Here is a 13,612-nt window from a genome sequence, read left to right as displayed (position 1 = left end):
GTCGAAAAAAGCATCTCGATTTTCGGGCTGGAGTGACCTTGTAAACAAGGTGATTTTCAGGTGCAGTCTCTACATTTTTTACTACATTTAAACTGTGCTTAACTCTCTAAAATCTGTTGTGAGTGTTAGAAGAGCTACATCGACGAAGCTGCGGCCAAAAGCAGTGCAAAGAACGGCGCCGGCGTGAACCAAAAGCAATTGCAACAACGGCACCGGCGCACGGAGGTCACATGGGGAGACACCGACGCCACTATCTGCAAATTATGTGGCACAAGTGTCTGGCTTTCCGTACTCACATACATCTCCTTGAGGTCTTGCACATGCAACATACATTTATACAGGTAACAATGGTGATACAGCCAAATTCTATGTTACGGTGGGAAGCCTGGCATTTATCAATTTACTGATGGAATCTGCGATAAAAATGCTTTATACACCTCCTCGTCTTCTTCCTCCCGAAGGTCTCCGAGTGTGTTGAGTGTGTTCTGTGCAGCGGCTTTAACAGCATCTGAAGAACGTGCATCTGCCAGCCATTGTCGAGCAGCTTTTTCAGTTGCCTTGCGATGATTATGAGCGTTGAGTCTCTGCGCAAGGAAGATCACGAGATCCATCACAAGATTGTAGTTGTCGACATCTTCAGGCACTTCACGGAGAGCCAGGAAATGGCTCTTCTTCTCCGAACATCCACGGGCATCGACTTTGGTCCATGAATCCAGGGGTCCTGGCTCCAGCGAGATGCCGTTCTTGTACTGCAGGGAAATCCAGATGAATACGTAGATGAACGATTCCATATCATGGCGGTATAGGTGCTCCACTTTGCCATCCAGGCCCTCTTTCTCGAGGAGATCAATTGCCATGAACGGCATTGTTCCAGTCTGCTCGTCACCCATCAGGTTGTCAAAATCTGTTAAAGACGAAAGGTCATAATCGTTTAAGACGCCCATCACCTTGCTGCCATCCCTATAGTACATCAGGTTTGAGTGGCTCACGTCACGATGATGGATCCCCTTGCTCCAGAGAGTATAGTGACCTAGAATAGAATGACTGTCAGAACCAAGACACCGCAAAAACAAAGCGGAGCTTACACAAAACGCACTGCCGCCATGCGTCGAACATTTCGTCGCCTGGGAGCTCATAGACTGGCGAAAGCTTCTTTGATACGAGCAGGACAAGCACCCTGCTGCCTTTATCAGGGTTCTTGAGGCCAAGAGCCTTCCGAATGATAGATGTGGAAACCGAAAACCTCTTCGTGAAGCGCAAATCTGGCACATGTCCTCTGATGGTGTCGTCGTGCTTCCCAGCTTCCTCGATGCGGTTCAAAATATATTCCTCTGGGACTCGTGCCTCCTCCGCCCAGTAAATTTTCGCCACCAGCTCATCAGCCTTTTCCTTCGAATTGACCGACATTGGGCCTTCGCAGGTGACGTCCATAACATTAGTCCCACGTCCCGCCAACACCATGTGGGGGTCACTCTTCCCGTAAAGTTCCAGTGTGCATCCATCGACCTCGAGGATGTAGGACTTGACGCGGTCGCCTTCGAGCTGCGGTTCAAAGTCTGTGTTTCGACCCCAGTCCTCCAAATTGAATCGCTGGAGAGCATATAACAACACCAGAAAGTGAGGGAGATCTTGAACAAAATTGAACCCTGCCACGCTGATGAGGCCTTGGTGGTCGTAATACCAAATCCAAATGTCGTCGCCTGAAAGGTGTCCAGCGCAATCCGCTCACTAGCGAGAAAAAATACGCACCTATGACAATGCAATTGAGGGCTTGCTTCCCCGCAATATTGGCGGACTGCATCTCAGCAGCGTACAGCGCTGTCTGAATTGTTACGTGTGCCCTGGGCTCGTCCGCCCTAGGTCGCTTGCTCGAGCGAGGCTCAGGTTCGGCCCCTGCCGTGCGTTTCCTGGATGCCATTCCAGAGCCTCCCGGAGGGTTGATGCGAGGTGATCTGCGTACTATTGGCCGCATGTTAAAACTGACTGGACAGTGTAGTTCCATTACTTACCGTCAACCGGCTTTGAGAGTATCACTCGCTCGGCAACAGAAGCCACTCGCGGCTCTGTTTCTTGCAGTTCATTTCCGTCCTTGCCAATATTCAAAAACTTTGGTTGGGAAGCTCGGTACTCTGACACGGAGTATTCATCGGGAGGAGGCTTCATTCCTGACTTGGCTCACTTGAACTCGAAGACACCGAGCACATCGTTCCACGACCTCGCTGCGAGTGTCTTACCTTGGCCTATCGCCGATACATGCTCGTCCCAGCTGCTGGATCTAGCTTTTTTAAAATATTTGGCGTCGTTCGCGAATGAACAAACGATGACATCTGGTTTGCGTGTGGACTTATCCTCTGCGTGATCTTGATGGATGACCCTTGGATCGTTGCGCTGAAAGAACATCTGTACTTCCTCGCTTTCGTTTACACGCATACCATCGATCTGCAGCTCTTTCAGGTGCGCGAGAGCAATGTTGGACGCCACGACGAAGGGCCGGTACAAGTCATCCTCCAGTTTATACTTCGCGCTGGTACAAGACGTTAGCAAAGAACGCTTACATCAACACCGGCATGCAAGTCACGAAACTTACTACCGTGTGAGAGTCGCCTTGATCTCCGAGGCCGGGACTCTCAGTTTCTTGCCTTGAGATCGCCCATTACATATGGGCAGAACTGCATTCATGCATTTGTCTAAAATGGGATGCTTCTCCAAGTCGATACGGTCACCTGGCGAGTTTGAAACTCGGCTCAATATGTACTCGAGCATGTTGTCTGCCTCGCATTGCTGTGCTTTGCAGACGTCTTCCATGACCCAAGGCATCAGATCTTTAACACTTGATTGGTGTCATGAATCAGGTTTATTTCGATGAGGACAGAAGTGGACGAACGCACCGAGTGCCGTAGATGTGAGGCGTTGGCTGATTGGAGTCGAATGACGATTACCTACTTGTGGCATGGAAACATCCATTGCTGCGCCACCGAAATCAACCATGGTCACTGGCAGTTAAAGATTCGCGTTAGATGGGCACTAGCGTTGTATCGTGATGGGAGCCTGGAGGTTGAACGTTGAGTACTGAGTGGCAAGAGTCGTGCCCATCCTCATCTCTGTTAAGTACATCTCCTGTTCGTCCGTCTCGGAGATGTAATGGTTATTCCTGTTGTCAATTTCCTCGGTTATTGACAAGCTGATCCTATTACTAGTGCCATGCATGAAATGATGGTGGTGCACACAATCTGTAGGTCCTCTCCAACTTCAGCGGAACAAAGGAATTCAGCAGTTATGCAGACTGCCTATACTATTAACTGCATGTCAGCAGAACAACAGGATGCACAGAAACTTGAGGCATTCTTAGTGTTATGCAGAGCACCCACTGGTACCCACAGAACATAGGAGTGTGTCAACAGTGGCACTCAAGGTGGCTTTGGAAGCACTCTGGAAGTGCTCTGGAAGTGGCAAATTTGAGAGCAATGCCATGATGGGGTTTGAAAATTATGCCTCCCTATTGATGACACCCTTGATGGTCTGCATGCCTACAGTCACTCTTATCAAAACCCATGGCTTCATCGAGTGGACAAGCTTGTCAAGGAAGGCCTTCTGTAACTGTGACTACTGGTGGTGGATTGTCCTCAAAAGTACCTGGGAGTGGGAGTAAAGGGAAGGGCCCAGCATCCAACAAGCAGCTGGCAGCTGACTCCTCAATGGAAAGTACCCAGCCAAAAAACATTAATTGGGATACTCCTCATACTGAAATACTTGTCCAGTGGCTTCTTAGCCATCCTGCTAACTGCAGGATTCTTTTCAGCAACAAAAACTCAGGTGACTTACCCCCATCATTATCATCTACTTTGACTGAGAGACTGGTGGGCCACAACAAGAAGGAGGTCCAAGCAATGATCACCCAAGCCATTTTTGAGGATGACAGTGTCTACAAGGACATGTACACAGTGAGTGCTGCCAAGTTTCAAGTCAGTGTGGGCAACCATCTCAATATGTGAGTCTCCGATCATCTGATAAACCCAGGATTCACTAATGATCATCTAGGCTGAAAGTGAGCTATCAAAAGTGCCATGTGCAATTCAAACAGTCAGGGGAAGGCATCATACCTGGCCATCCAAAATTCACCAACCTTCATGGTATGTTACATGACCAATGTACAAGAATGCAGGGGCTTATGTGTACATACAGATGTTGTTCTCAACAGTTTTCCTTGGTATGATGACTTACATTCCATTTGGCAGGGGAACCCATCATTTGATCCTGAGCCCTTCAACTCCAAGCTGAACAAAAACCATGCAGAGGGCTTCTTAGCAGTTATCCAAAACAAGACACTTGGTATGAAGAACATTTCAGGTTCTGGGGCTGAGATTGCAGGTGATTGCATGGGTGTGGGGGGGACAGTGGGGGAACTCAAGGAAGCCAAGGAGGATGTGCCATCTCAAGCTGGTGGTGAAGTCACTAATGAGGGCAAAGAAGATGGTGGAGCTGGGTTTGATGAGGCAATGCTGGGGTTTGGGGATGAGCAGACTGGTGGTGATGAGTACCCCAACATCAACATGGACTCCACATCTGTGCAGGGTGATGAGGTATGTTCATGTTCATTCAGAGCAATGTTAATGAAATTTTACTGGTAAGTTATTGCTAGTTACAATGGCCTTCAACACCAAGTGACACTCATTTCCCCTCTAGGTTCTCCCTCCTGCAAAGGGGTCATACACCCTCATCAGATAGCCAAATTGCCTTCTCTCAGTCTTTGCCATATCTTTGCCCTCCTCCTTCATCTGCAAGTATCACCTCTATGACAACATCTAACTCCTCTGGTAGCTCTTCCCAAAAACCTAGCCAGTCCCTCTGGGACTCATCATCAATGACAAGTTCAATGAAGCCAAGTTTGATGCTAACTAAACATGGCAAGTCTGAGCTTCAAGACCAGGTCATCAACTTGAGTCATGAAGCTGAGTTGCTAGTGGCTTCTTCTTCTTCTGGGAAGACTAAATGCTATATGATCAAGATGGAATATCTTCATAGGAAGGAGGAATTGATGAAAGAGCAGGCAGAAATGGCAACTAAGATGGAATTGGAGTTGGAGGCAAAGAAACTTGACATCCAGCTGATGAAGGCCCAGGAAATCACCTTCAACAGTGAGGCAGAGACACTTTGCCTCAAAATTGAGCTTGTGAAACTCATGAAGGCTGATTCGGACACAACCCCTCCCACTGCATAGGTTTATCTTGTCATGGCCAAGTTTTTACCCATACTTCCCCACTGTATCCATCTCTGGCACATTCCCACTATGTACTCATGTCATATTCATGTGTCTGCTATTCTCTCACAAGATGTACATATGGTGAATGTATTTTTTTCATCTTGCTAATACTACTGTCTCCCACAACTGCCATTAATGGGTTCATTCCTGTCCAAGATGTTGAAACAACTGATCCAATAGCTTTGCTCAAAATCACTGACCAATAGTCTCCACAGCCTCCACCACAGCACTTCTGTCCCCATCATCAAGGCTGCTTCCTTTGTTGACTGCCCAGTCAGTTGAATGCTCAATTGTATCATCCATTTCCTCCTCAAACCAGATGATCATGTTGTGTAGGATGATGCAACAAAGCACCCAGTAAATTGTGACTTTCATATCTTTCTCTGTCTGGATTTTCAGGCACACTTCATGGAGGCTTTGAAAGCACCCTTTCAAGGCAGCAAATGCACATTCAACTCATACATGGATCTTCCAAAGCTGTCAGCCCATGTACTGTGGCAAAACTAGGTGCATACCTTTGAAAGGTACTTGTTATACACATTCTGATCTCGAGATAATCTCCCACCTTTAGGTTTTTTGAAGGGGACAACACACCACATCTCCAATGGGTATGCACTGTCTGCCCATGTCCAATGATCGTGTGGAATCAACTGCATAGGGTTTGAAGCAATGTGAGTCCCCTGGAAGGTCCACACATCATGGACGCTTCCCAGATGTCCAAGTCGATAGTCCATGACAAGAAGATTGTGCAGCAAAACAATAAGCTATCTCGGTAAGTTTCTTCTGCTGTTCACACTCAGCATTTGAGTACACACCTGGCAGTTCAACAACTACCTAGATTTTCTATCATAGACCATTTCCCCAAAGATATGTGGTTTCTCAAAGAGGGGAATACTCAAACCATCAGCAGCGAACATGCCATTCCTCCAGGCTGAACAGGTGCATGACTCAGTGAAAACCTGTGCTCTTTCCATCTCCTGCAAGTCTTCAGATGGAATATTGATGAATCTATCATGCTCATCCAGTATAGCTACCATCACACAGTTTGTACAATTGACAACTGAGCCAACGCTAACACTGGCCCACTGCACTACATCCTCAGGTGATGCCACATTTCCATAATGCCCTGTGTGGAAAAGGAAGATCACCAACTGGACTGCAACTGCCAGCTGATGGTTTTTGGAATTGCTTTGGAATATCATGTGTCCACTAATCTGATCCAGAATGCAATCAAAAATTGGTGGGTCTACATGAAGGCACTTTCAAAACAAGTGGGGCCAATGATCTGCAAAATGTTTGAGGAGGCACAGCTGAGATGCCTGCATCATTGGCATCTCAGGTCTCTCAAGGATACATGCATGCTCTACTTCATCTCTGAGAGCTGTGATTGTGTTTAGCAGCTGAGCATAATGCCCATCATGCTCAGCTGTGGAGTCTGTGTCATCAGAGGCACTGGATTCAAAATCTGACAGGATCAGAGTGACTGGCGATGGTGGAGTGATGAAGAAGAGAGTTGTGGGGGAGCCAGAGCCTGAACTCAGCAACATTGACATAGATTCTGAGCTGCTACCATCAACTCCATGTCGTGCATTTTCAAGCCTTGCTATTGCAACATGAAGGCTAGTCTTGTCCAGCTGTTTGAGCAGATCTTGGCAGACAGATTTCCAGGGCATCTGGTAGCTTTGGGATGATGGGTAGATGTTTATCAATCATGTACAATGCATCAATACAAGTTTGATATGTTATTTGACATGTATCTTCCAGGATAAGTAACTACCATGTATTGCTAGTCAAGCAGTGCCACAGGGCATGGCATGTCAGAGTCAAATTTTATAGCAGCAGTGGCCTGTCAGAGTGCAATTCCAGAGCACTTCCAAAGCCACCTTGAGTGCCACTAACAAAAGAAAAAAAAAAAGGCCTGAAATGTTCTTCATACCAAGTGTCTTGTTTTGGATAACTGCTAAGAAGCCCTCTGCATGGTTTTTGTTCAGCTCAGAGTTGAAGGGCTCAGGATCGAACAATGGGTTCCCCTGCCAAATGGAATGTAAGTTGTCATACCAAGGAAAACTGTTGAGAAAAACATCTGTATGTACACATAAGCCCCTGCATTCTTGTACATCAGTCATGTAACATACCATGAAGGTTGGTGAATTTTGGATGGCCAGGTATGATGCCTTCCCCTGACTGTTTGAATTGCGCATGGCACTTTTGATAGCTCACTTTCAGCCTAGATGATCATTAGTGAATCCTGGGTTTATTAGATGATCAGAGACTCACATATTGAGACAGTTGCCCACACTGACTTGAAACTTGGCAGCACTCACTGTGTACATGTCCTTGTAGACACTGTCATCCTCAAAAATGGCTTGGGTGGTCATTGCTTGGACCTCCTTCTTGTTGTGGCCCACCAGTCTCTCAGTCAAAGTAGATGATAATGATGGGGGTAAGTCACCTGAGTTTTTGTTGCTGAAAAGAATCCTGCAGTTAGCAGGATGGCTAAGAAGCCACTGGACAAGTATTTCAGTATGAGGAGTATCCCAATTAATGTTTTTTGGCTGGGTACTTTCCATTGAGGAGTCAGCTGCCAGCTGCTTGTTGGATGCTGGGCCCTTCCCTTTACTCCCACTCCCAGGTACTTGTGAGGATGATCCACCACCAGTAGTTGCAGTTACAGAAGGCCTTCCTCAATGAGCTTGTCCACTCAATGAAGCCATGGGTTTTGATAAGAGTGACTGCAGGCAAGCAGACCATCAAGGGTGTCATCAATAGGGAGGCATAATTTTCAAACCCCATCATGGCATTGCTCTCAAATTTGCCACTTCCAGAGCACTTCCAGAGTGCTTCCAAAGCCACCTTGAGTGCCACTACTGTTGGACTTGAGGCTATGGCCAGCCCCCCGGTCCTAATTTGCCCTGCCATCGGGTTGGCACTCTGAACATCTTGAGCCCCTGCAGTATCTCCTTAACTCCATAGAATTGGGCGGCCATAACTCAGACAGTATGATCGACGCTATCAAGACTCATGTGCGGTTCAAGCATATGTTCATGCCTTATATTCTCATCAACATATGCTACACTCCATCGACAGAAAGACGAAGGAACCACAGTGTTGGGTGTGCTAGATTGTGCTCACCCTGCATACAAGGTGTGTGGGACAACAAATGCAGGTATGTTACATCAAGGAGGACGCCATGGCATCTTCAGAAAGTTATTGGATGCTCACAAGAGAAATTAGTAGCTAGCCTGTCGTCTTTGTGAGACTTGACTGGACTCGTCAAGTATGCTACGAGCAAAAGGTACTGACGATAGAATTCCCATAACTGGAGCAGTTTGTATTGCTGGCCATGGATTTTAGACCTCCCTGACAAGTGGAAGAGGTAGCCAAGGATTCTACAGTGGATCAAGTCCTTCTCCAAGTCTTTTTCCAAGTCAATCGTGCGTGGAATCCTCACTGAAGGTCACGGCATAAATTGTAGCCGCCGGCAATCTCATGATGCTCTAGTATACTGAAGACAGCTCCCACCTACTGTACCCCTCTTTCTACATTCTCATACTCGATGTACTCCATCTTTTCAGGAGAACAACTTGTGTGCAACTGCTTCTCAACAGTGCTGAAAACAAATGTGTGGTGGGCGCAATGATAAGAAGCCTCAGCAGATTTGTAACAACAAGACAGGATGTGGGTGTGGAGGATATGGCATCACAATTCCATGCAGGTATCACTGCGAAAGACTACCAGAACAAGTATAATTCAACGGACAATAAACAATCAGGTGCTTGGCATCACATTCTAAATTTTCTTGTGCAGCAAGGGGAGGTGCACACAATCTGCAGGTTCTCTCCAACTTTAGCAGAACAAAAGGAATTCTCGCACATATCAAGAAGTTGCAATCAGTGCATTCTTTCATAAGTTATGTGGACTGCCTGTATACACTGCACGGCACGTCAGCAGAACAAAAGAATGCACAGAAACATGAGGCGTTCTTAGTGTTATGTAGAGCACCCACAAGTACCCATAGAACACAGGAGTATGTCAATGAAACAAAGGACATGCTCAGATAACTAAGGCATATCTGTGTGTGCGTTGGACTTGATGCTACGGCCCGCCCCCTGGTTCTGATTTGTGTCGCCATTGGGTCGACACTCCGAACATCTGGAGCTTGTGTGGTATCTCCTTGATTCCACAGAATGGGACAGCCGATTCAGATGGTGCGATAGACGCTATTAAGGCTGGTGCACGATTCGGGCATACGTTGATGCCTTACATTCTCGTTGACACCTACTACACTCCATCGATGGAATGACAAAGAAAACAATGCTGGGTATGCTAGATTGCGCTTGCCCTGTATATAATCAGTGTGCAACGATACATACATCAAGGAGGACGCCGTGATGTCTTCAGAATAGTTGTTGGATGTTCTGTGCGAGGGAGATTAGTAGTCAGCTTGATGTCTTCATTAGACTTGACTTGACTTGTTAAGTATGCCATGAACAAAAGCCACTGAGGAATCATAATAGAACTCCCACAACTGGAGCAGTTTACAGAAATCTATAGCAAGATCTCAGTTGAGTGTGTGAGCAGCAAACGTCTGAGGTGGTGTTACTACAGTAACAAGTTAAATACACTATACGAAACAAAAGGGTGAGACATGGGTGTTGAACCCAGTATTGAAACTACAAGCACGGTCATAGTGCGAGTGCTTGTACCGTTAATTATACATATGAAACATTTGGAGACAATAAACCAAAAATTACCATGCTGTATTGTCAGCGCTCGAAACAACTAAGTACAGTGGTCTTGTAGACCCATAAACGGGAAGTGTTTCCCATGGTAAGGAAAAGTAGCGTCAATTAGTGAACGAAGGCTACGAGCGACTTGCCAAATCTAACACTCCCCCTCAAGTCAGGTGTAGGCTGAGTTCAACCGCAAAATGTTTCACCTTCGGAGACGGTAGCGCCTTCATTAGTGTATCGGTGATCATGTCTGCAGTCAGGCAATATATGAGGTGAATTTTGCCGTTTTCTATGACCCAGCGAATGAAGTGAAAACGGATATCAATGTGTTTGGTGCATGCGTGATACTGATGGTCTTTAGTGAGCGTGATGGCTGATTGATTATCAGAAAACAACATGGTTGGCTTGATGAATGGCTGAAAAAGCTCTCTGATGAGCGACCGAAGCCACAAGGCCTCCTTGGCCGTGTGTGTGGCTGCCATGTACTCGCTCTCAGCCATTGAGAGTGAGACAATTTCCTGTCCTCTAGAAGACCATGACACCGCCCCGCCGCCCATTAGAAAAGCATACCCCGAGACCGCCCTGCAGCCTTCTGCCATGCTGCCATCTGCATCTGCGTACCCGGTCAATGCACTTGGTGATCCCCCATACATGAGTCATAAGCCTTTTGTCCCAAGAAGGTACCAATAAATTCTCTTTACAGCTTCCCAATGAGCAACTCCAGGGTTGCCCGAGAAATGTGAGACAGTTGTTATGGCGTATGAGATGTTGGGACGAGTGGCAAGGGAGGCGTACATGAGCGATCCTACAGCTTCACGATAGGGTACGTGGTGCATCATAGTGAATTCAGCACCAGTTGACGGCGACTGCCCAGAATGCAGTTTGGTACTGGGTTCCATTGGGTTCAACACAGGCTTGAGCTCGTCAAAGCCAAAGCATCGTATGATGGACTCGATGTAGGGGCGTTGGCACAGGGAGATGGTACGTTCATCTCTATTTCTGGTTACTTCAATGCCAAGCAGCCAGTGAAGTTCCCCAAGGTCAGTAATCTCAACGTATTTTCTGACGTTGCGCTTAAGCTCCTCTATCTTGTTTAGGGACGTTGCGGTGATGGTGCAATCATCGACATGGATGACAATGATGACAAGCCCACTGGTGGTGCATCGTCTGAAATAGACAGCCTGGTCGACCGAGCACTGGGTAAGGCCCAGCTCATCGACAAGGATCTCCACTAATCTTTGGTACCAGTGATGGCTGCTCTGCTTCAAACCATACAATGTCTTTCGGAGGCAACAGACTTTATTGGGGTGATCAGTGGATTTGAAGCCTGGGGGCTGTTGCATGTGGATTACTTCGTCATTGGTAAGTGTACCATTCAGGTATGCACCTTTGATATCGATCTGATGGAGTTCCAGGTTTGATCGTGCTGCCACAGCAAGGACAGTTCAAATGGATGCAAGCATTGCAACTGGGGCGAAGGTATTGAAATAATCGACGCCTTCGACTTGAGAGAAGCCCTGAGCGACGAGTCGGGCTTTGTACCATACCACATTTCCAGCAGCATCTTTCTTTGTGCGGAACACCCATTTGGATCCAACTATGTTGGCACCACAAGGTGCATCAATGAGTTCCCAAGTACCTGCCACGTGTAACATTGCTAACTCTTCTCTTATCCCGGCCTCCCACTGCAACCAATCTGGCCGATGACGAGCCTCAGCCAGTGAGGTAGGCTCAAGGGCTTCGGACTCAGTGGTGACTTTGTTCATGGCCATAGTGAGGTCAATATTGCAAAGGGCATTGTTGGGATCATCTATGATGGATGCGAGCAAAGCTGTGGCTCTGTCCTCCCCCTCAAGTCTGGTGGGGTCGGCTTTGTCTTTGACTGTAGTGGGGAGCTGGACTCCTTTTGGTATATTAGGTATACCACAACCATTTGTACTGCCTTTACTGGCGAGGATATCAGCAAGTCATTGGCTAGGCTTTTGAATTCGTTTCGTGATGGGTGGTTCAGCTGGAGGTGATGGGGGTGCGGGATGAGCTGGGGCAATGTGTGGAGGCATTGGAATTTCTTTTGTCTTTGGGACAGGAGCTGGAGGCGTTAGCATCGTGTTCAGTAAGTAGCTGTCTTCTTCCTCCCCCTCGCAAGGTAACGACTCAGCTGAGGAGGGATTCCAATATACATTCCTTTTGACAGTAACTGACTTCTTCTCAGGCCAGTACATGCTGTCACACACCAAAGGTGTTTGGTGATGTGGACATGGATGTAGCTGATGAATGGAGGTGAAGACCATAGCCCTCATGTGAAGAAGGACAGCCAGCAATGTTGGCAGTCATCCCTCACACAAGAACAAGTTGTCAATAGCAAAGAAAAAGGAGGAGGCAAGTTAAGCACTGGTAAAATTCTTAAGCGCCCATGTACGGCATTCCAGTTTTCGACGTATCTCCACCAATTCTGCAGACACCGAAACCATTCCCACACTCGCTTGTAGTGCTCAGCCATGCGATCCTACCTTCCAAGATTGGAAAGGATTTGCACACCCCACACATTTCTACAGCACTCCCTCCAAAAGACGCTCATTTCACTAATTCTTCTGATATGGCTGCCTCCACATCAGTCATTTCACTTGTCCCCTTTGCTAGGGACCATGGCTACATATATCTACCAGGAGTTCCTACCAGCTTCCATCCTGAAGCGTCCTGGTACATCCCACCCTCATCTGCCCCCTCTCAGCCCATCCAGCTTGGACAGCATGTTCTTTTTGTCAGTATGACCTCCAGGAGGACGTTCTTTGGTCACCTCAGGTCTGTCATTCACTTGGAAAGGTCTTATGTGGTTGTTTCAGTCTCTCCAGTCCAAGAAGCATATGGATCCTTCCTCCCTGCCCCCTGCAACGTCTTCATACCAGTCTTGTCCATCATTCTTCCAAAATTGCGACAGCTACAGTATAATCTACTGTTCTCCACTCTCCCTGATCACATCCATGATGAGTATGATGCACATCTTGCCTCCTTGTTGCAAGATACAGCAGAAGATGCTCCCCCTTCATCCTCTCTTCCAACAGAGCCTCATTCATGAAGTTTTTATTTGCTTCACTGAGAGGATGGTTTGGGGGGGAAAGTTGTGATCCCCTATGCTCCTGTCACCCCACAGACCCCCAAAGCTTGACCCCTGTTGACATCTGACTCACCCTGTCCGCTTTTGGATGTACTATATCAGCATCAGACCAGCACTGCCTCTCTGTCATCCCACTTTGGCCTAGAAGTGATCTCTTCAAGATGTGACATGCACAGCCTCCCCCTAATGTGATTCCAGTGCACTTTCCCAGTTCCTGACATTGCTTGACTCATACTTTGACATTCTGACTGTCTTTGACTCATCTATTGCCAATACTTACCAATCTTTTGACTTTGCTTACTGATTCTTCACTTTTTGGCTTACTTATCCTTACCAATGCTTACCAATGCTTTCCAAGACGATTACCCATCGCTTACATTCCTTACTCATCAGTTACCAATCGCTTACCAAGTGTTTACACCTTGTTTTCCATAGGCAACACCCCTGTACTGTATATAAGTCACTGTACTTAGGTAGCAAAAAAAAAAAGACATCAGAAAGCCC

The 13,612-nt window shown here is 47.1% G+C and overlaps 1 protein-coding gene across 1 annotated transcript; it reads right to left on the bottom strand.

Annotated features, from left to right (window-relative positions):
• Positions 1-395: 395 nt before the first annotated feature.
• F5J12DRAFT_896793 (uncharacterized protein) lies at positions 396-2,988 on the bottom strand (the record flags this gene model as incomplete). The annotated part of the gene is made up of 7 exons (XM_051747973.1): positions 396-1,030; positions 1,086-1,700; positions 1,750-1,959; positions 2,010-2,165; positions 2,235-2,524; positions 2,588-2,822; positions 2,889-2,988. The coding sequence occupies 7 exons, from the start codon at positions 2,986-2,988 to the stop codon at positions 396-398; spliced, it is 2,241 nt and encodes a 746-aa protein (XP_051596099.1).
• Between the last annotated feature and the right edge of the window lie 10,624 nt (positions 2,989-13,612).

Source organism: Pisolithus orientalis (assembly GCF_024613125.1).
Source record: "Pisolithus orientalis strain OTSU chromosome Unknown F5J12scaffold_43, whole genome shotgun sequence".
In the NCBI taxonomy this organism is placed as follows: Eukaryota; Fungi; Basidiomycota; class Agaricomycetes; order Boletales; family Pisolithaceae; genus Pisolithus; species Pisolithus orientalis.
Note: the sequence above shows the minus strand (reverse complement) of the source record. Positions and strands in the feature narration are given on the sequence as shown.